A 23630-nucleotide genomic window follows, 5' to 3' on the forward strand; every position below is an offset into this window, starting at 1 on the left:
GATGCATTCAAATTCAAAGTGTTATTAAATATGAAAGATTATGTGACTTAGAGGACATATAGTACCTGAAATAATTTTATAAAACTTGTAGACAGAAGAATTAGGAATCTATGATGGGATATTTCCTGTATTTTCCTTTTAGATTGTCCAGTTTATTGTTACATTGGTTCAGAATAACCAACTTGTGAGTTTAAAACGTAAAAGGTAAGTTTTTATGATAATTCATTTTCACCTATCTGTAGACAGCCAAACATGTTAGAGTTTAATCATGAATGGCCTTCATTTGCTTAATATGCCTGTTGTCCCAGATGAATGGTCCTCCCTTGTTTATTATCTTTCAACATGTCAAAAGTGGTATTGTTTCTACCGTTGTCTTCTTGCTGTTTTTGAGAGATCAGTATAGCCTGAATGGTCATTTTACATACATATGGTTGATAAAGAATTCATTTTTCATTTACATTAGCAAATTATTGTGGTATTAGAAGACCTCATGAGAGAAACTGTTAGAAGAGGATACATGCTGAAGAAAACAAAAAATTTTTACTTGTTTAAATTTTTATCTCATGTTTAATCCATTCATAAGGGTCTCTAAAAACCTGTGTATTGACGATGGGTTGTAATACCCATAAATGTGAATAACTACATTTGTCACAATTAAAACAAGAAAAACAGTGACAAAGGAATAGGAGAAGGAGAAAAAGATTAAAAAGATTATCTTGTAAGGCTGAGGATTTTAGCAGACCTTGTTTTATCCTTACAGCTTATGCTGTGAAAATAACTGCTTCTACTAATTCTTTGTGATACTACCTTTTTTTTTTTTTTTTAAACTATGTAAGTACCGTAAAGAGTTATATAGTTCAATCACAATATTAAGTGTATTTGGGAAGAGTAATTTATTATGTTTATTAGAACAGATAGTACAGAAGAATGGAGAAATAAAAGTCCTAGACACACTCATCCCCCAGTTTCTATTCCTAAGATGTAATTTTTTTTAAGAGTTTCTTTGACCCTTACTGAAATTTTTTATTCATTGTTAAAGTGAGTGTGTTTATATGTGGGTAAATTATTAGAAGCAACCTAAACTCCCTGTATGTTTGCTTCACCAAACTTCATATATATCCTCTGATTTTCAGGCCTCTACTTCTGAACACTAATGGAGCCCAAAAGAAGAATTTGTTTCAGCACATAGTTAAAGAACCAGCTGATAATCACCATCATAAAGTAATTTTTCAAATTGTGTTTTCTATTTATTATCTCAAACTAAATTTTATACAGCTGTATCTCATGCATTTAAAAAAGTTTACTGAATAATCTTAACTGCTCATCCTCCAGCTTTTAAAAATCGTGACATTTTTTATTATTTAATTTAGATTATTTTAAGAAATAAACTATTACACATGCAGTTGTCTCAGTTGGCTATTTCCAAGTTCGTTTTTCTTTCCCTCTCACTCTCACCTCTCATCCAGAGATAAATCACTATCTTGAATTAGTATTTATTATTCCCGTGACTATTTGATGTGTGAATCCATGAACAGTATTTGGTATTACTTTGTATACCTCTGTTGTGAAAGTCTGCTCAGTCGTGTCCAACTCTTGTGACCCAGTGGACTGTAGTTCTCTAGGCTCCTCTGTCCCAGACAAGAATACTGGCATACGTTGCCATTTCCTTCTCCAGGGGATCTTCCTGACCCAGGGACCAAACCCGAGTCTCCTGCATTGTAGTTGCAGGCATATTCTTTACCATCTGAGCCACCAAGGAAAGCCTGTATATGTCTAAACTTTATACAAATATTATTTTGTACGTATCCATTTGCAGTGTGACTTTTTTCACTTGCTCTTTTGTGATTTATTAAACATAGAGATTTAGTTCATCTTAACTACTCTGTGGGATTAATTGAATATTATGATAATGCAATTATGTACTTGTCCATTGATTAAGTTTTTTCCAGCTTTTATTATAAATGTATACAGACTAGACTTCTTTAGTATAGCAACTGCAAAAAATATTTTTGTTTACTTTAATTTTTATTACAAGCTCTCTGGATAAATTGTCAAACTTATACCCAGTTGAAGATTAGTTGAATCCAGACTTATTAATATCTGATTATCATTGTAACTTTAAAGTCCTAGAATTCTGAATACTGTTTTAGATTTATTATTAGGGTGTTGAGATTTTTGTTCTCAGGCAAGTTAGAGTCACCCAAACATCTGGTTTCTTTTCCCAGCGTTTCTAAATAATCAATGATATCTGTTTTTAGGTTTGAAGATTCATGTAAATGGATGAAGAGTTCATAATTTAATTTGATTTCTCTTATGCCTCTATATTATCTAGTGTTGAAATTGATATAATTTTGCATTGTAATAATTACTGAAGTTTGCTCTGAAGAATGCTTTTTTATTAATGTACCTATAGTCTGAATATATCTATAGCTGAATTTAAAACAAAAAAATCATTGCTAAAAAGCCAAACTGACATCTAGTGTAGGATAGTTGAAGTGTTTTTTTTTTTTTTTTTCCCCTGTTAAAGAAACCATCTAATGAGTCAGAATAAAACGTGTCTAACAAGAGTAGCTGAAGATGAAATAATCTCTACCAGCCTAGTGGCCGTCTGGTTATGCTTGAGATTTCTGAAGTCCTAAGCTTTTTAACTCTTTGGGTATAAAAAATACTTTAAAACATTCTGAGGTATGTCATCTTTATGGTCCCTTACAGTGAAAGAAATAGTTAAATAGCATGCAGATAATACACCTTATACCTTTGTGAATTGGTACTTCTAATACCAGTTTAGTGTATAAGTCCCATAAGGGCAGAGAAAATATGTTTTGCTTACCATTGTATCTCAAAGCCCAGTTACCATTTTTTAAATGCTATATTGTTTGGTAGTCAAAATAATTTGTTTTCTGATACATTTTCTACCTGATTTTTTTAGGTTCCACACAGTAGGACTGAAGGTTTAAAGTCAAGGGAGCGGATTTCAGATGACATCATTATTTATGATGTTACTGATGATAATGCAGATGAAGAAAATATCCCAGTTATTCCAGAAACTAATGAGGATGTTATATCTGATCCCTCCAAGTAAGGAGATTATGAAGTAACATTTATGAAAATAATGCTTTTCTTAACAGATCTAAATTTAAAGCTACTTTATTCATTGATGAACTAATATCTCACCCATATTTTAATTGTTGAACTGAAAAATTAAGCCAAATTATTCAACCAAGTACCTCCCTCCTTCCAGTGAAAAGACTCTCAGCAAAAAGTAATGAGAATTAATTCTCATTTTAAGGTTTGGAGTTTAAGACCTTTAATTGGGTCTTTGTTCTCTTACATTGTATGAAGTATCATATTTGTCATTAAACCTCACATTCAAGAAAATTAAACGTTTTGTCAGGTGCTTTGCAGGGGACGGGGGGAGAGTTTCCCTGGTGAATGACTGGATAGGGTGAATTTATTGAATTAGTCTGAAAATGTAATTGGTTATTACATTACATTATTACATTATTATTACATTACATTATTACATTGCCAATCTAGCTGTAGCCAGTACCCTGATATTGTCATTGTTGAAGATGACAATGAAGATGAATATGCACCTGTCATCCAAAGTGGAGATCAGAGTGAACCAGCCAGAGAATCCCTGAGTTCAGGCAGTGATGGCTCCAGCCCTCTCATGTCTAGTGCCGTCCAGCTAAATGGCTCATCTAGTCTGACCACAGAAGATCCCGTGACCATGATGGATTCCATTTTAAATGATAACATCAATCTTTTAGGAAAGTGAGTACTCATCTGGATGCTGTTTAAATTTATTTACATTCTTTTTTACTTCACATGTTCTTTTTCTCTTTGAATGATTTTACTTTCAGGTTATGAACCCAGGTAGTCAACCTTCTATTTTGGTCCAGACTGAACTCTGCAAATGTTATTTTGAGAAAGCTTTGATTATTCCAAGAGCAGTCTTGGGATTTTCTTGTCATTTCCTTAGATTTATTTAATGAAATACTTGTTTTTGAATGTCTTCAAAGTGTGTGTGTTTTTGTGTATTTATGTTTTTGTCAGGACTACGAAATAACACAATCTCTATTAAGGAGCTTATTTATAGTATAAGAAAACATGAAGTTAGTAGCAAAGACCAGTAATAAGAGGTGAAACATTTATAATTTATGATACAGAGGAAAAAGATAAAGTCAGACTGTGTTACTGCAGAATTTTTTTCTTTAAAAACTAAAGTTTTATATAAAGGCTGTAGGTTCTCAAGTAACTGAATTTTTGAATCCTAAGTTCTAAATAGGATCTCTTAAGGTTAAGAATTGGTAAGCACTCAGCAGTTGCTAGGAATATTTTGCCAGCAAGTTTGCAGTGTGATTATAAACATAAAAGCCAGGAAACCTATATTTGATTTTTTTTTTTTTAATATCTTTTTTCCTTAGGGTTGAGCTGTTGGATTATCTTGACAGTATTGATTGCAGTTTAGAGGACTTCCAAGCCATGCTGTCAGGAAGACAGTTTAGCATAGACCCAGACCTCCTTGTTGATGTAGGTACTTTGAATATTCTTTGTTGTACTACCAGTTTGTGTATATGTGAATATTGTGTATAAATCAGTGCATCATTTTATTGAATTCTACCCTGTTTTTGCATTTCATTTATTTTAAATGAAATGGTTTTGTTAGAATGGACAGATGGTTTCAGGACAGTGAAGGAGGGTGATCACTATTTGTCTCTGAGTAGAAGTTCAGTTAATCCCTCTGCAACAACATATCAGCTCTTCTCAAAAGTACTGTTAAATCCAGGTCTTGTCTGGACTTGTTGCTGTGTTACATTTTGCTCTGGAATAAATTGTCATTGAATAGAAATTAGTAGAAGTTTGTAAAAAAGATCATGGAGACACTTCTCAATATTTGGGAATTAATTTTTCAGTCAAATGTACTATATGTTGTCATATTTGCTATTTTAAAACATTTTTTATATTTTGAGTCCCAAGATTCCCCTATTCCAGTCCTCACCAGCACCTGTATGAACTTGATTCCAGTGTTGTCTGGACTTTGAGTCCTTGTCTATCATTTTTGGCACTAACCACCTTCCTTGCTTTCTTTTCTCTTGTTCCTACCATTCCTGTCTCCCTTAGGTAAAGCTTCCTACGTGGCCTGGTCTTATTCAGAAGAATCTTGTTCTTTCCTCTATTTCCATTTTCTGTTGTGTTTTTTTCTTGAAAACTTTTGTTCCTTTTTTTTTTTCCTTGGTATGTTTTCCCCTTAAAATGCAGCTTCTCTCACATCAGAAGATTCTGTACCTCTGAGCCACCTGGAAAGCCTTGTCAGTGTCAGATGGCTATTATTCTTCCTAAATCATTAGTGCCTCACAGGATGGATTTCACCTTCTTAGAAGATTCCCTTTCCATGTTGCTCTCTAGTAAATTTAACATCCATACTAATGACCTACTTCGACTTGTTAACAATAACTTGACAGCCCTTCTTGATTCTACAGTCTTTGTTCCCAGTCTGAATTTAGAGACCTTTTAGAGTATCTGTCCCTTACATCACATAGAAGGAAATAAAATCCTGTAATTCTTACTCTCTACAAATCCTCTGTCTTCAACTAGGTCATTTAACTTTGGAACAGTTAGCACATTCTTTTGTCCTCACGACCTTATCTAGCCAATTCTTCCCTATTCACAAAGCATAATTCACCATAATTCACCGTCAGCCCTCTCATCAATTGTACAGTCACATATACTTCTTAGAAAGTAAGTACCTATTTTCTCTTTCAAGACAGTTTGTACACCTGCCCTCTGCCGCTCTATTTTTCTATCTCTAGCCTTGATCTTTCCCATCTGCCTTCAGTAGGTACAGGTGATCTCCATCTTATAAAACATTTTGATGTGTTGCTCTGCTTGTTTACCATTCGGCTTCTCTAACCCTTGTACTTCAAAACTGTAGAAATGAGTGGCTGTGTTTGTTATTTTTTTTATTCCATATTTTCTTTTGAAGTTCTGGATTATCTTGACAGATATGTATCTGTCAAGTAAATCTGACAGTAAATATCTTTATTTACTCAAATCCTATGCTGCCTTGGTTTACCTATTGTAAATAGACTGCAACTTTTTTCTCCCTAAATTAGGCCACTGGGCTAGTAGAAGAAGGTTTGTTTTGAATCAGACAGATTTGGGTTCCATTTTTGGCTCATGTTAATTACTAGCTATGTTATTAATCTTGGAAAAATTAACCTCCCTTGCTCAGTTTCCCCATCTATTAAATATGGCTAATGCCTGACATGAAGGGCTTTTGTAAAGATTATAAATAATTGACACTATTATTCTTTAACACTAATGATTTTCTTCCACAGAACTTTTTATGTTGATTTTAAAGGCACTGGACCTCTTTGTTCTCTTCCTGTGTCCCTAACCATTCTGTTTCTTCTAAGAGCTTTTCTTTTTCTTGCTGTCTTACACTTGTGGTTATTCCCCAAAGTACCCAGTCTTTTATCCTATTTTTTTTCTGCCTCTTCTTTTTTCTGTCTTGCCTCTCAAGGGATTTTGGCTTGTAGGATTGCTCTCAAAAGTGTATCTCCAGCTCTTACTATTTTTTAAAGTAAACCTGGCTTGAATTCCAATTCCATGCCTTTGGGATCATCAGTTAGATCTTGCCTTAAATTATTTGTGTTTAACACCAAACTTTTGTTTATTCTCTAAAGTAGCTACCTTTTAGTTTTATTTTCTGTAGTGGTATCAGACTTCTCTTTACTGACACAGGATAGTAATCATCGTCATCTTGGTTTCTTTATCTCCCCATTTACCAGGTGCTGTGTATTTTCCAAAATAGCATTCACAAACTGCGCCTCCTTTCTGTTTCCACTGTTGCCTTTCTCATCTAAGACCTTCATTGTTTCATTCTTGAATTATGTGGTGTTGTTATAAATGAAAAATTACTCATAAGCCGCATTGTTCTCTGAATGGAAAAGATAAGTATATGTGTGAATAAGTATGCTGAGAAGTTCATGGGTTCTTGCTGCAGAGTTCAGTACTAAGTGACACAATGTGGAATCAGTAGGAGAGACTTGACCTTGGAATTGAACCGTGTCAGTTCCTCATACATGATCTCGTTTTTCCTACTTGAGACCATGCGTCTGCTAGGAATACATGAAGGTGTCCCTAGTCAGCGTATAGGGGGGTTGGGGCAAAGGAGGAGAGAGCAGTTTATACTGCTGGTCCTCCTCAGATGCTACTCTCAGTAGGGACAAAATCTGGTCAGGCCTCCAAGGCATGTGCAAGCTGAACTGGTAGAGATTGGCAGTGATGTGTATAGTTACCTACCTATAGTTAAGAAACCGAGTTTCTTCTTCTTCCTGGATCAGTAGGTGGTATAAAAGTAGGAAAAGGGAAGGAAGAGCTGAGGATATTTTTAGGGCTACAGTGAATATGGAACTTTTAATGAGAGAAATGAGTGCCTATAGAGGGTGAAGGAACCTCTGCATTTCATTCTGTCCTGCAAACCATTTGGTGTGCTCATTCTCTTAAAATGCTTTAGTCAGTATATTTCATTACTCAGGCCACTTCCAAGACGCTCATTGTGGACAGAATGTCCTGTCCATTCATTGGCCTTGCCTTATTTTTAAAAACCTTACATATACAACTTAACTATTCAGGTCAGAACTTCTCTGTCCTTTGGACCAGTCATTTCATTTGTAGAACTTACTTCACAACCATTTCTTCTCTATTGTTGCTAATGCTATGACATCCTCTCCTTTTTAGGTCCTAACCATTTTCCAGAAACTGATACATGTCACATAGTTTATTTTGTCTCATCCTGTGTGTCTCTGTTTTCTTTTCTCTTTCTCTTAGCTCCTTAGTACTTTTGAGCCCCACTGTCCATTAATTATTATAATACTGGATTGTATCTGATCATATGTTGCTATTTGATGTTGTTCTTATCTTGCCTTTTAGATTGTAAGCTCCTGGAGAGCAGGTATAGTGTCATCTTGTATTCTTCATGATGTCAGTTATTTCTTAGATGCTCGGTAAATCCCTGTGGAAGGGATGACTTTGAAGCTTATGACATAAACAAAAATTATGTTTGTAAAGTGGCTGGTCTCAGGAGTGCAGTAAGCAGTGGTCTTAGCATCTGTGGCTTCCCTTGCTATGTGGCTTCCCTTGCTATGTGAAATAATCAACGTGGAGTTATACCATTTGATCAGAGGACTCCACCTGAGGTGTAATTTAGGAACCATTCTCATAGAGCAGATTCTGTACAATTATCGCATAATTAGCAGGTAGTCAGTCAGTGAAGGATCATTGTAAGGGCAAGGAATTCAGCCCTGGTTGCCATTTAAGGCTGAAGGCATTTAGGGAGGAAAAAAATAAATGAAGGAGAGGGGAGGTGGGAAAACCACCATTTGTCTCAAGTGATTTACCCTACTATTATTATAGGGTAGGAATCCTTAAAACATCTAATGCATGGGCTAGCTTGCTCTGCTTTTGTTTGCGTTTCTTTCTGCTTTCTTGCTTTTCTCTTCCAAACTTGTTTTACTATATGGAAACTTTCCAGTGCAGGAACTACATCTCCCTACATAGCTGTATAAAATTTTGAACACACAGTTAAATTTTTTTAAATATTTTTTAAACTTATCATCTTTCTTGTTTGGTCTTTCAGCTTTTCACTAGTTCTGTGCAGATGAATCCCACAGATTACATCAATAATACAAAAGTAAGTTTTAATTCATGTTGCTCAGGACCCATAGCTGTAAGAATTTGAAAAAAAAAGTCCTAGTAAGTAGAGAGCAGTATCACTCCCAGTTACAAAAAGCATTTTATACCCTTACCTAATACATGTAATCAAGGTAATAAAATTCTAAATGAAAAATTAGCTTTTGGTTATGAGGTGAATCATTGCCCAATTCTTCTGTGCCTTGTGCTGTTAAATGTGAATGTGAAATTAGCATTCAACGTTCTGGAAGATAAACTGACAAAATTTGGCATACTTAGGTATATTGCTGAAAGAAATTATTAAAATATTATTTCTTCATGTTCTGATGTCTTCATTTTACATTCTTATTCCATCTATAAATAACACCTCAGCATTTTTGTTGAAATTTGAGGGTATTCATATTGAAAATGAATTCCTTCATTTTACTAGCATATAGTAAAAGCACAGGAATTTGTATTATTTGTAGGGAAGGTGAGTTCAATCAGTGAAGTATGGATTTGGGACTTTTTTAAGGGGAGTTTTTATTTTCTTAAACATAGTAACTATAGTTGGGATTAGCACGAGTTAACAGATTCTTTAGAACTGGTTTTCAGTGAGTAATAAGGATAATATCAAGTTATTAGAGCGGACATTTAGAAATCAGTCTGTTACTTTGTATGGCTTATTGTCTTGAGTAGGTGTATACTTCATTTATCTTGTATTTGTACCAAATCATTTCATAATTCCTGTTTTTCATTGAATAAAAAGGTAAATCAGTTGCCCTGAAATTTGTACAAAGTCTTCAGTAGAATCAAAATTTAATTTATATTTTTTAATGAAAAATGAACATATATCTAATAAATATGAGGTATTAGAGTGAGGAGGTGGAATTTTTCTAACTATTGTCATGTGTGAGGATAGCCTCACCACATTTTCAGTTATAGCTTGGGTAACTTAAAAGTTGAAGGTACTTGTGAATTTTTGAACTAGGAAGTTGGTTATATATTTGGTATTTGGATGGTTTATATCAGGGGTTAGCATACTTTTTCTTTGAAGACTAAATATTTTGGGCTTTGCAGGAAGCCAGGTATTCTCTTTCACAACTACTCAGGTCTGCAAAGTCAACCATAGACAATACATAAGAGAATAAGTGTGGTTGTGCTTCTGTAAAACTTTTTAAGAAACAGGTAGAATGCTGAATTTGGCATGTGGATTATAGTTTGCCTAGGTTTACATTATAAGAATTTATGGACCACAGTCCGATTGTGTTTTAGTAATACAGTATTACTGAATGTTAGACCTTAGGTTGGAGAAGGCAATGGCACCCCACTCCAGTACTCTTGTCTGGAAAATCCCATGGACAGAGGAGCCTGGCGGGCTGCAGTCCATGGGGTCGCTAAGAGTCGGACACGACTGAGCGACTTCACTTTGACTTTTCACTTTCACGCATTGGAGAAGGAAATGGCAACCCACTCCAGTGTTCTTGCTTGGAGAATCCCAGGGATGGGGGAGCCTGGTGGGCTGCTGTCTATGGGGTCGCATAGAGTCGGACACGACTGAAGCGACTTAGCAACAGCAGCAGCAGCAGACCTTAGGTTGAGTGAACAAGGATCATGCATATATATAGTGAATGTGTTGCACTGTTTGTTTATTGTTAGACATGAAGGCATTCTCTGTTCTTGGATCATCTTCTTGTTCCCAAAAGCTTTCAGAAATAAGTTAAATGGCAAGTTTGCATATTCTCTACAATACTTTTTGTTCAGTTGCTGAGTCATGTATGACTCTTTTTGAAACCCTATGGACTGTAGCCCACCAGACTCTTCTGTCCATGTGGTTTTCCAGGCAAGAATACTGGAGAGGGTTGCCATTTCCTTCTCCAGGGGATCTTCCTGACCCAGGGATCGAACCATGTCACCTGCATTGGCAGGTGGATTCTTCACCACTGAGTCACTTGGGAAGCCCAAATTCTATAGTGTTCTACAATACTATAGAAAAATTAAAATTGAGAGTGATTTTTTTATCATGTTTTAGAATTTCGATTAATTTTAAATAATTAGCACATCAGCTTTCATTCCGTTGCTGGGGACAAGTATTGTACGATGTGTATTAAAGCACTCTTTCCTAATGAATCAGTATCAGTATAGCAGTCTCAGTATAGCAGTCTCAGTGGCCGCTAGGAATAAGCAAAAATTTGCTTAAGACATGAAACCCATTTGTTTTCCTGGTTCTCATATTAGAATAACAACAGTGGCATCCTTGAAAAATACATATTTAGGGCTTCCCAGGTGGCGCTAGTAGTAAAGAACCCACCTGCCAGTGCAGGAGACATAAGAGACCTGGGTTTGATCCCTGGGTCAGGAAGATCCCCTGGAGGAGGAAATGGCAACCCACTCCAGTATTCTTGCCGAAGAATCCCATTGACAGAGGAGCTTGGCGGGCTACAGTCCATAGGGTTGCAAAGAGTCAGACACAACTGAGGCAACTTAGCACAGGAAGTAGAAACACAAAGAAAATATTACTGCATTAATGCTTTTTTTTATTGTGAATGCTAAATGAGAAATAATTTGGGGGGAAGTTTAAGTAGTTTTTATTATGTCATGAAGTCAGTATTATCTGTGAATTCTGGAAATTTGTACTGCTTAATTTTATGTTGATATCAGGGAAATTATAGGAATTAGTATGTTACACCATATATAATTTACAAGCATGCAGATATCTGGGACTTAACAGCTATTCAGGAAAAATTGTGAACCTCTGCACTTCAGTTTGAACATCATTGAAAAGAGCACTGAAGAACTTAACATTAAAGATTTAATTCCCTTACAGTCAGGTGTAAGGAGAAAAGACAGTGTCAAAAGAAGTAATTTAAATGACAGAAAAGAACTGAAAGAGCCACAAAAAGGAAATGAAGAAATACCACCTCACATTTGAGGCTTCCAAATATAAATAGTTTTAAGGATGTCATCATGTCATCCTGGGCTACTGTAAATATGTTTATTTACGCTAAATATTCTGTTTGTGAGTGGAATGTGTAATACATTTTAAGTCAAAACTGTTTAAAATTGTTTAAAGAATTAGCTCATTAGCAATTTGAAACTAGCCATCTTTGATTCATTACCATCTTCTACTCTTCAGATTCTGTCTATTCTGCTGTTGAAATGCCCCTCCTTTTTTGTACTTCCTGGCATCCTAGTTCAAGTTCTTTGTTTCATCCACTTGGTGACAGCAGTAGTTTTCTTAGCCAGTTTGATTACATCTACTCAGATCTCTCTCTCTCTCTGTCTCTCTCTAGTTCATCTCTCCTGAAGCTCCCCTTTCCCATGTATTTCAGAGAACATACCAGTATTCATATACTACCAATTTTAAATGTTTTGCTGTTTTTCAGGAACATAAAAAATACGAGACAAGGATTTTTATAATTTTTTTTCTCTTTTAGTCTGAGAATAAAGGATTAGAAACCAAGAACAATGTAGTTCAGCCAGTTTCAGAAGAGGGAAGAAAATCTAAGCCCAAAACAGGTAGGTATAAATGTATTTGTTTTTTAAAATTAAGGTTTCTATGTAGAAACTAATGTGAGCAAAGGAAGGTTTTGCCATGCTTAATTATTGAACATGGATATGTATTAGTCTTCATTGTATTCATAACATATCAAGGTTCCAGCATATAAAGGAAATTGGTGTGGTGATAGTTCTTAAAGTTTGTAATTTCCCACCCTATTTAACTTCAGAAGAACTGAAAGAACCTTCATTTCTTAATTAGTGAATATAAGATTACATTTTCTGACTTACATATTTTTAAATTTACTGACACAAAGTATCATGTTTGACTGTATATAAGGGTAATGATTGCACATACGTGCATCTACTTCTGTTTTTTCCACCTTCAGCTTGAATTCTGTATAAGCTGATGGTAAAAGAGCATTTTTCTTATCTTCATTATAGATAAGCAGCTTATCCAGTACACTGCTTTTCCACTTCTTGCATTCCTCGATGGGAACCCTGCTTCTTCTGTTGAACAGGGGAGTACCACATCGTCAGAAGTTATGTCCTCTGTAGATAAACCCATAGAAGTTGATGAGCTTCTGGATAGCAGCTTGGACCCAGAACCAACCCAAAGTAAGCTTGTTCGCCTGGAGCCATTGACTGAAGCTGAAGCTAGTGAAGCCACACTGTTTTATTTATGTGAACTCGCTCCTGCACCTCTGGATAGTGACATGCCACTTTTAGATAGCTAAATCCCCAAGAAGTGGACTCTACGTGTATATATTCATCAAAATGATGAACTATTTATTTTAAAGTATCATTTGGTACTTTTTTTTGTAAATTTCTTTGTTTCATTTTATCAGATAACTGTGGAATCAGAAGCACCTTTTGCTTTTCTCACTAACCACCCACTCTTGCAAAGCTTTCAGGTGTTACTCAATTACGTAGGTACATAAAGATTTGATGTGTTAAGTCACATTATTGGCATATCTTTAAGTTGGATTCAAATGGCCGTTTTCTCCAGTTACACTAAATTGGATTTCTTTTTTACATATATGTTCATTAACCCCAGTTAAACTTTTCGTTTGTTTGTTTTACTTGTTTGATGCTGTCTTGTTTGCCTTGAGTGTAAGTCACGATAACTAATGGTAGAACTCCTAAAGCTTTCTCTGTTCCAGTTGCTTTTATTGAGTATTTTCACATGACTTCTTTATAAAACTGGGAACATAAAGTGCCTGTATCTTGTAAAACTTCATTTGTCTCTCTTGGTTCAGAGAAGTTCATTCATGTTCAAAAGGAAGGCAACATATACTTGAGTGCTTGCTGTCTGATACAGCTTCAGCTGCATATATTATAGACAGAAGGGGATGGGATGGTGTCAACCCATCCCAGCTCACTGGACTAGTTTTAAGTAAAAGTTTTCTGGCTTGTTTTGTGTTTTTTTGAAGCATACTATTTAGTAAAATAAATATAATGAATGTTGCGTATCTAGTGTCTGTTACGTGTCTTCTTTGGAGTGACATCCACATGTGACAGTCTTTCCTTTTCATATGAAGTAGGTAGATGTAAACTGTGAACTTTGTCTGTTGTCCATTATTCTAAACATGAATCATACCAAGCTCTTTGTGCCTCATCTCAGAGGATATTGCAACAAGGAGGAAAGTACAATGACTCCAAATTTAATGTGTTTTAAGTTCTTTGTTTAAAAATTATACTGGCTTACTTTCTATGTTTCTAATAAAGAATTGAGAAAAGAATGCTTCCAGTTGTCCAAATTAGGTATGAACATTATCACTGGATGCAAAGTGCCTTTAATTTTCACCTTGAGAGAAAAGAGAAACAGTTAAATCACTTTGAAACATTTGCTCAGAAGGATTAGAGAGACTTAATGCAAGGCCAGAGAAATATCACCTGAAGAATTCTACCTTCAAGCAGAGAACTGAAAGCAGTGAGCTAGTATCTGAATGCTTTTTAAAATAGGGCTGTTTGATGAGAAATTACAGAGATGGCTTTCCTTATTGGCTATAGACTCTCTCTTAGTATCTTGGAATTTCTTTTACTATGATATGAAAATTGAAATAAAGCCTAGCACAGAAGGGTAAGAAACCCTTCCTTAGCAGATCCTAAAATACTTGGCTCTGACAGTGGGATCTTGGTGAACAAATTCAAGAACTCAAAACAGTGTTTGGCATAAAAGTGCCAAGAGTTAGAGAGGAGAGATAGCTTCAGAGACTTTTTCTTTTTCCCTTCCTTTCATCACTGGGGGATATGATTAAGTTTCTTCTCCTTTAAGGATAACTCGAGAAGTATTTTAAAAATAATTTTGAAAACCTTGTATCTCCTAGTACTTTTTAAGGTGACATTTAAACTTTTTCATCCTAAGTATGGTAAAGCGTCTGCCTACAATGCGGGAGACCCGGGTTCGATCCCTGGGTTGGGAACATCCCCTGGAGAAGGAAATGGCAACCCAGTCCAGTATTCTTGCCTGGAAAATCCCATGAACCAGAGGAGCATGGTAGGCTACAGTCCATGGGGTCACAAAGGGTTGGATATGACTGAGCGACTTCACTTTCATATTTTCACTTTCATCTTAAGTAGCCAGGAGGAATTTAGAATTCTGTTAATACTGCCATTTTTAAAAAGTTGCTGCTGCTGCTGCTGCTAAGTCACTTCAGTCGCATCCGACTCTGCGACTCCATAGATGGCAGCCCATCAGGCTCCCCCGTCCCTGGGATTCTCCAGGCAAGAACACTGGAGTGGGTTGCCATTTCTTTCTCCAATGAATGAAAGTGAAAAGTGAAAGTGAAGTCGCTCTGTCGTGCCCAACTCTTAGCAACCCCATGGACTGCAGCCTTCCAGGCTCCTCTGTCCATGGGATTTTCCAGGCAAGAGTACTGGAGTGGGGTGCCATTGCCTTCTCTACATGCTTTTAAATGTATATCTAAAATGTATATCTAAATACCATAGTGATTTGGTGTTCATCATTATCCATTCCACTTTCTCCAAAGAATTTTATACTTCTTTTATTATGCATGATAGTCATACATTGACGGTAACTGTTGCACTTTGCACTTCTCTGCAACTAAATTTGAAATTACTTTCTGTAACTTTAAAATTCCAAGCATTAAAGTTTGTCTCCAATTATAAATACACAGTTGATCAAAACAGTATAAAGGTATGTGGCAGAGACTGTTAATTGCTGAACCATTTCATATCATGCAGTTACATTATCTCCATCTTTGTAAACAGGGTAGCTATGGAACTGAATTCTAATAAATCAGGAAAAGCAGTGTTCAGAACTTACAGGTCTGGTCTGAAAATTTCCCCCATGCAACCCTGCTCACCTTTTACTCATCTGCTAGCTTGATGCAGAGGAGTATGTGGCTTCTGAGTATATACACAAGGAGGAAACTTGGCTTCCTGGATCACTGCTTAGAGGAGAGCCACCCATCAATCCTGGATATTCCTTTAGATGGCAGGTGAGGGGGGGAGCAAACCTTTATTATGTTCTGCCTCTGAATTTTGGGGGATTGATCTGTTAAGAGATTTCACTAAGATAGTTTAAATTTTGAACTGTTAACATAAAAAGTAAAATTTGATCAGAAATACATCTTTTTGTGGGGTGAACAGATCTCAGGGATTTTTTTCCCCCAAATGTTTTATCATCTGGGGATAAGTTTATAATATCAATATATTAAGAGCGTCAATTTGTTTTTATCAAGTCCTAAGAAACTTGAACACAAAAAAAGAGATGAAAATAGAAGGAATTTTGTTACAGCAGTGTCACCAAATATGAAACCTTCAGATTTCACTCAAGTATTTTAAAAATTTTATTAGCTGGTAATTTAATTAGATCATCCTGATTATTTCAGTGAAAGAAAAGAAATATAAATCACCTGAATTGCAAAGGATTTTTTAAACATGTCATTCTCTTACCAGTATTTAAAATTGTCTCTACTTGGGTATTTAGCAAGTTTATCCGAAGTGCCTTGGTATTAAGATTCAGGATGAATTAAGAGGAGTAATTATTTGATTTGTTTCAAGTGTGAAGAGAGTAATTGTTAAAAGGGATGATGCCTTGTCCTGAGACATCTTTTCAAGCACATCAGTTTAGGAAAATGTACACATGGAAATTGAAGACCTGGAAACCGCTTCCTTTAAAAATAACATAAACTTGTGTTTATTGCAAAAAGTCTCTGTGTGTTATGTGGAAAACAGCACAGAATGGTTTACAGGTATGTACCCCTCATCTTCATACCACCTCCCAGTTTCTTTTGCCTCAGTTGGGATACAAGTAAGCCCATAAGAGAGCTAGTGACTTAAGAGATAAATGTTCTTTTAGGGTGCTTCACTATGTGCTTCCGGCTCCCCTGATAGCTCAGTAGGTAAAGAATCCCCCTGCAATGCTGGCTTCGATCCGTGGGTTGGGAAGATCCCCTGGAGAAGGGAACAGCTACCCACTCCAGTATTCTGGCCTGGAGAATTCCATGGACTACATAGTCCATGGGGTCACAAAGAGTCAAACACGACTGAGTGACTTGCACTATGTGCTTCATAGGGTTTGGTATACTCAGTTTAGAAGTTGAAGTGTGAGAACACAGGTCCACAGGCTGGGAAGATGACCAGATGACACTCACAATAAACATACATAAAATGCTACATTTGAGAATTAGCACCTACATGAAATAACAAGCAAAGGTAAAAATACTTTGAGAATCAATTGCAGATTAGGTTATAAAGTAAATTTCAAGAAATTGGTTTCAGGCAAACTACACATAAACTAGACCTTGACAATTTTGAGAAGTACTGGCTTGATACTTTGCAGTGTCCCTCAATTTGGGGTCACTTTGTTTCTTCCCATAATTAGATGGGATTATGAGTTTTGGGGAAGATCAGGTTAAGTGCCATTTTCAGTGTATGAAAGGTGCATGCTATCAACCTGATTGTTGATACTATGACTTAGACTGAGCCCCAAACTTCTGGAATATCTACCACAGTCTCAAAACCAACCCAAGCAGCCCAATTTTGGATTCTTCAGCCTCTGTAATTGGTGAGCCAATTCCACATAAATGTGTATTATAAATACACATTTCCATATGTACAAGCTAGATTTCGAAAAGTCAGAGGAACCAGAGATGAAATTGCCAACATTCATTGGATCACAGAAAAAGCTAGAGAATTCCAGAAAAACTAAAAGCCTTTGGCTGTGTGGATTACAACAAACTGGAAAATTCTTAGAAGATGGGACTACCAGATCAATTTACCTGCCTCCTGAGAAACCTGTATGCAGGTCAGGAAGCAACAGTTAGAACTGGACATGGACCAACAGACTGGTTCAAAATTGGAAAAAGGAACGTTACGGCTGTATATTGCCACCCTGCTTATTTAACTTATATGCAGAGTACACATCATGAGAAAGGCTGGGCTGGATGAAACACAGACTGGAATCAAAGATTGCTGGGAGAAATATATCAATAACATCAGATATGCAGATGACACACCACCCTTATGGCAAGCGAAAAGGCACTAAAGAGCCTCTTGGTGAAGGTAAAAGAGAATGAAGCTGGCTTAAAACTCAACATTCAAAAAACTAAGATCATGGCATCTGGTCCCATCACTTCATGGCAAACAGATGGGGAAACAATGGAAACTGACAGACTATTTTCTTGGGCTGCAAAATCACTGCTGATAGTGACTGCAGCTATGGAATTAAGATGCTCCTTGGAAGAAAAGCAATGACAAACCTAGACAGTGTATTAAAAAGCAGAGACATCACTTTGCTGATAAATGTCCACATGTGAAAAAGCTACGGTTTTTGCAGTAGTCATGTATGGATTTGAGAGTTGGACCATAAAGAAGGCTTAGCTGGAGAAGACTCTCCATAGTCCCTTGGACTACAAGATCGAACCAGTCAATCCTAAAGGAAATCAACCCTGAATATTCAATGGAAAAGACCCTGATGCTGGGGAAGACTGAGGGTAGAAGGGGATGATGAAGGACAAGATGGTTGGATAGCATCACTGATTCAACAGACATGAGTGTGAACAAGTTCTGGGAGATGGGGAAGGACAGGGAAGCCTGATTGCAGTTAGACATGACTGAGCGACTGAACATTTATTACTGTCACAGGACAGAACTAAAAAGGGTGCAACACTGGCCAAATAGTGACAAGATGTCTATTTAAGTATTTTTTTAAAAAATTTTAAGCTGCATGAGCTGTATTACTTGGAAATTAATCTCATCAGTAGCATCATTTACAAGTATCTTCTCCCATTTTGTAGTTTGTCTTTTGCTTATGGTTTCCTTTGCTGTGCAAAGGTTAATTAGGTCACAACTGTTTACTTTTGTTATTTCCATTATTCTGGGAGACTGATCTTTTTCCTAGAACCACTTATTGAAGAGACTGTATTCCATTGTGTATTCTTGCCCCTTTTGTAGAAGATTGTCCATCAGAAGCATTTGGGTTTATTTTTGGTATTTCTAACCCGTTCCATTGATGTTTTTGTGTCAGTACTGTACTGCTTTGATTACTGTACCTTTGTAGTCTGAAATCAGGGAGCATGGTTCCTCCAGCATCATTTTTCTTTCTCAAGACTGTTTTGGCTATTTGGGGTCTGTTGTGTTTCCATCGCAAATTCAAAATATTTGTGTTCCAGTTCTTTGAAAAATGCCATTGATAATTTCACAGGGATTGCACTGAATCTGTAGACTGCCATGGGTAGTATAATAATTTTAACAATGTTGATTTTATCTATCTTAAAACGTGGTATATCTTTCCATCTGTGTCTTCATTTCCTTCATCAATGTCTTAAGGTTTCAGAGTCCAAGTCTTTTGCCTCCTTAGGTGTTTTATTCTTTCTGATATGAATGTTAAGTGGGATTATTTCTCTGATTTCTCTTTCTGGTATTTTGCTGCTATGGGATAGAGCTTTATTTTTTTTAATAAGGGTTTTTTGTTTTGTTTTGTTTTTAATACTGAAGTGTCAGAAAAAAGCAGCATCAATTGGCATCTCAGGAAAAAAGGCCTGGAGGACACAGAAGTCTAGAATATCTATCAAATGAATTAAAATTATTCTCCAAACTTAACTGGTCTAGTTCTTTTAGGAGAATAACACTTAAATTACCTTTGAGATCCACTTCAGGGGTTATTTACAGAGAACCAAAAGGGTAAATACCACCTTAAAAACAATTCAGTTTTTTCAAGACAGAAAATGGTTACTAAAGCCTCCAATGTCAGGTTTTTTGTTTTTTTTTTAATATACACAGGAAGAAAGTAGTTTGGAGTATTACACCACCTAAATTTGCTAAAATTATATTCTCTAGAATTTAAAAGAATATACCATACATTGGACGTACCACAAAGGAGTACGTCAAGGCTGTATATTATCACCCTGCTTATTGAACTTATATGCAGAGTACATCATGAGAAACGCTGGACTGGAAGAAACACAAGCTGGAATCAAGATTGCCGGGAGAAATATCAATAACCTCAGATATGCAGATGACACCACCCTTAGGGCAGAAAGTGAAGAGGAACTCAAAAGCCTCTTGATGAAAGTGAAAGTGGAAGAGTGAAAAAGTTGGCTTAAAGTTCAACATTCAGAAAACTAAGATCATGGCATCTGGTCCCATCACTTCATGGGAAACAGATGGGGAAACAGTGTCAGACTTTATTTTTGGGGGCTCCAAAATCACTGCAGATGGTGATTGCAGCCATGAAATTAAAAGACGCTTACTCCTTGGAAGGAAAGTTATGACCAACCTAGATCGCATATTCAAAAGCAGAGACATTACGTTGCCAACAAAGGTCTGTCTAGTCAAGGCTATGGTTTTCCCTGTGGTCATGTATGGATGTGAGAGTTGGACTGTGAGGAAGGCTGAGCGCCGAAGAATTGACGCCTTTGAACTGTGGTGTTGGAGAAGACTCTTGAGAGTCCCTTGGACTGCAAGGAGATCCAACCAGTCCATTCTGAAGATCAGCCCTGGATTTCTTTGGAAGGAATGATGCTAAAGCTGAAAGTCCAGTACTCTGGCCACTTCATGCAAAGAGTTGACTCATTGGAAAAGACTCTGATGCTGGGAGGGATTGGGGGCAGGAGGAGAAGGGGATGACAGAGGATGAGACGGCTGGATGGCATCACTGACTCAATGGACCTGAGTCTGGGTGAACTCCAGGAGATGGACAGGGAGGCCTGGCGTGCTGCGATTCATGGGGTTGCAAAGAGTCAGACACGACTGAGCGACTGAACTGAACTGATACCACACATTTTCTCTGAATTCATTTATTTAAAGATAAAACAGCCATTTGAGATCATGGAATACAATAACAACACAATAAAAGGTGAGGAATTGTTATATTTTGCTTACATTAATAAATATCTTAAAAGAAGCAAATGTAGATTTTAAGATTTAAGACACTAATGACACAACTGAGAGTTTCTAAGTTAACAGTGATACTGCTTGATTTTCAAGTTGAAAGATTTTTAATAACCTATATATTTCAATTAGATGGCGGCAAATAGAAAAGCATCTTTTGAGCTGAATAGTATACTGTTAAGCAGGAGTTTATTTTACAGCAGTCCATCATTCTCCTGGCCTCAGTTTGTGTGTAGAAGGCATACTAGACATCAGCAATTCACATCACATAAATGATCTACCACTCACAATGGTGCAAAATCTATTATGCATGTATTTGAATAGAAATTATTTTTAAATTCCAGAAAAAATGCCATTTGTGTTTGACAGATGTGGGATTTCCCAGTTTTGCCACTGATTAGCTATCTGAGCTTCACTTTCTTCACTGTTAAACTTTTGACAGAACAGGAAGAAACTGCAAAATAGGCTTTAGTAGCCTTCAGTTTATCAGCTCTGATTTTCAAAACAAACTTTCAAAGTGATTTTCAACCTCCTTCTAACCTATGATTATCCTTTTCAAAATCTTTGTCCAAATCATTCAGAGTTCCTAACTTCTCCACTGAACACATTTTAACACATCTGCATGTGTTTATAATGACCAAACAAAGTTCACTGTGTTAGTATGAAAGACTACCTGTACTCAGGGGACATTACAGCCTACCTGGGTATTCAATTCAGTACCCACCACTAGCAAATCTCTGAAAATTCTGTGTCTCTGTCTCCACCATAACCTACACTGTTTTCAATCAAATACTCCATACCTGTATATGTTCCTTACCTTCATATCAAGGGAAAAATCTGAAAAGTTTTTAGAAAACTGGCATTTGTGACTTGTTTATACAATTTTTACAATTTTAGGACAGCCATATTCTTTGCAGTATCCTGTAGGACAAGGCATCAAATATTTCAAAAGGCAGCCATACATTTTTCATATTTTTCTGAAACAGCTTATGTTCTAACACAATTTAAAAATCAAACTGCCAAGCAGTTTTGTTTTTATTCTTTTCACAGGTACAGAGCAGAGAATAAACCTAACAATGTCCACTTCTCCTAACTTACCACCAACATACTCATACAACTCTTGATTCATTCTAAAACGCATATTGATGCGCTTGGCAAGACTATAATGAATAAAATGGCAAGCGGTAAATCTAATTCATGCCAGAAGACTGGAGAAGTTACATGGGAAGCACACACACACACAACTTCACAAAAGTTGGGAATACTGCTGATTTCAAATAAATGATCAAAGTGAGACTTTCATGCCTCAAGTCCCATTCAGTCAAAATCACGATTTGTAAGAACAAGTGGTGCCACCAGTGTCCAAACATAGAGCACAATGCCAATCCAACTAGAAGAGACTTTCACCCAGACGGCTGTCCACTGACTCTTCATCTCACGGGAAGGCTCATACCTAATATTTAAGGAAAACAAAAAGCAGGGAGAAGTTGGATTATTGGTCATCAAGCTAGCGGGTTTCCTTATTTTAAAGTATTCTTTGTTTATAATCTGTGATAACAGATATGTAGTTGCTGGATTATCTCTGTTGCCTTGTTCTCCATACCACTTTGACAGCTAATATAAAGGTTAAAAAAAAAAATCTTTAAAGGAGTAGAAGACATAGGCCTGTAAAAAGTAGTTCTTTTACATAATACTCAGAGAATCTTTATGTATCTCTGGCTCACTAATTAATGAGATAGCAGAGAAATGGAGTGTGACCTCTGGATAAATGAAACATTATTTAACAAAGACTTATCAATTCTAAACTGTACAAAGAATATAATTTGTTCAAAGTATATACACGAGCTCCCTCCAGTATATACAGGAGCTCTCTCCACCTTCTCAGATTTAAGAAACTGGGAAGGAAATACATCCCAAATTTAGCTGATTTTTTATGTTGATGAAACATAACAGTAATACTTTTCATCTTTAATATTTATTATTACCTGACAGTCAAAGCTGTGAATTACTGAGAATTATTTGGAATAGTCTTGTACCTTAATATGCTGCAGTATAGGAATTTTTAAGTATATATATATTTTTTTCAGTAATAAATGCCAGTAGAGGCTGCTCTCAAACAAATGAATTTTTTTTCTTTTTACATCTTTTGCTGGTATTCCAAGTTTTCTTACAAATTGTTAAGGATATTATGCATTAAAGAGTATTAAAAATAGAACTACCCTAACTATACAGTTCAACTTGAATCTTAAATCTTTCAGCAATCCTTTGAACTAAATCAGAATTTTTAAAGACAAAATATAAACCACTACCTTCCTCTTAACAAAAAGAGATTTATCAGTTTTGAAGTGATATAAAAGCAAAAATTAGTTTATGTTAATGTATTCACACTTCAATTTTGAAATCCTCAAAGCTTTAAATGACAAAGTTTAAACAAAAACAGGTAAAAAAAAAAAAAGAAAAAAGGTATCTTTTTCTACACTATGTTGGGAACTAGTCAGTATTAGAAATCACTGTTTGATCCCTGGCAACATGTACTTCCCTAAGCAAAGTGGTAGCTTCATGAAACTTTATTTCAATCTTTTAAGATCTGGAACTATTTTAATGATTGTTATTGCTAAAGCAAGGAAATAAAGTCTGCATTTCTCATACTGATCTCACTATTCATTTAGTTGTAAATTTTGAAATATACTGGAGGATAAAAAGTACTCAATACCATGTTTTAACAATGGAATCACAAAAAAGCCACCCAGATTTCCACATGCAAAGTTTTCATAAAATATAAGTACCTGTACCAGTTGGTAAGGGTCATCATGATATAAAGCGAAGCCAGGAAAAGCATGAAGTGAAAGAAGGAGTAACTGTAAGTGACACCATCCCTTTCATTATCTACAGCTCGGTGAACATCATCACCATCCTCAAGTGACCCATCATTTCTGGCTCCACCATCTTCTATTAGTGTTGATTCATCACTTGTTAGAGTCAGTTTATTAACCTGACTATTGTTTGAAGTACGGATGCTACATGAAAGACAGTTTAAAAAGAGAGAAAGAAAAAAAAGGAATTTAAACACAACATTCATATATAATAGCTGG

General features: G+C 36.0%; 2 protein-coding genes across 3 annotated transcripts in view; one reads left to right on the forward strand and one right to left on the reverse strand.

The window, feature by feature from the left end:
- HSF2 (heat shock transcription factor 2) overlaps positions 1-13649 on the forward strand; it is a 38445-nt gene extending 24796 nt beyond the window's left edge. Inside the window, exons 6-13 of one of the 2 annotated variants that reach the window (XM_006047578.4) lie at positions 143-204; positions 1134-1221; positions 2930-3078; positions 3538-3777; positions 4431-4536; positions 8648-8701; positions 12117-12198; positions 12622-13649. In XM_006047578.4, the coding sequence (XP_006047640.1) occupies positions 143-204; positions 1134-1221; positions 2930-3078; positions 3538-3777; positions 4431-4536; positions 8648-8701; positions 12117-12198; positions 12622-12914 (1074 nt within the window). In that variant the 3' untranslated portion in view covers positions 12915-13649. 2 annotated transcript variants of the gene reach the window in all.
- A 6779-nt stretch (positions 13650-20428) lies between these two features.
- SERINC1 (serine incorporator 1) overlaps positions 20429-23630 on the reverse strand; it is a 33770-nt gene continuing 30568 nt past the window's right edge. The window contains exons 9-10 of the mRNA XM_006047580.4: positions 23325-23555; positions 20429-21991 (exon numbers count right to left, since the gene is read on the reverse strand). Of these exons, the coding sequence (XP_006047642.1) occupies positions 21856-21991; positions 23325-23555 (367 nt within the window). The 3' untranslated portion in view covers positions 20429-21855. The remainder of the gene's footprint in view (positions 21992-23324; positions 23556-23630) is intronic.

This window comes from Bubalus bubalis, chromosome 10 (genome assembly GCF_019923935.1).
Source record: "Bubalus bubalis isolate 160015118507 breed Murrah chromosome 10, NDDB_SH_1, whole genome shotgun sequence".
NCBI classification, from domain to species: Eukaryota; Metazoa; Chordata; class Mammalia; order Artiodactyla; family Bovidae; genus Bubalus; species Bubalus bubalis.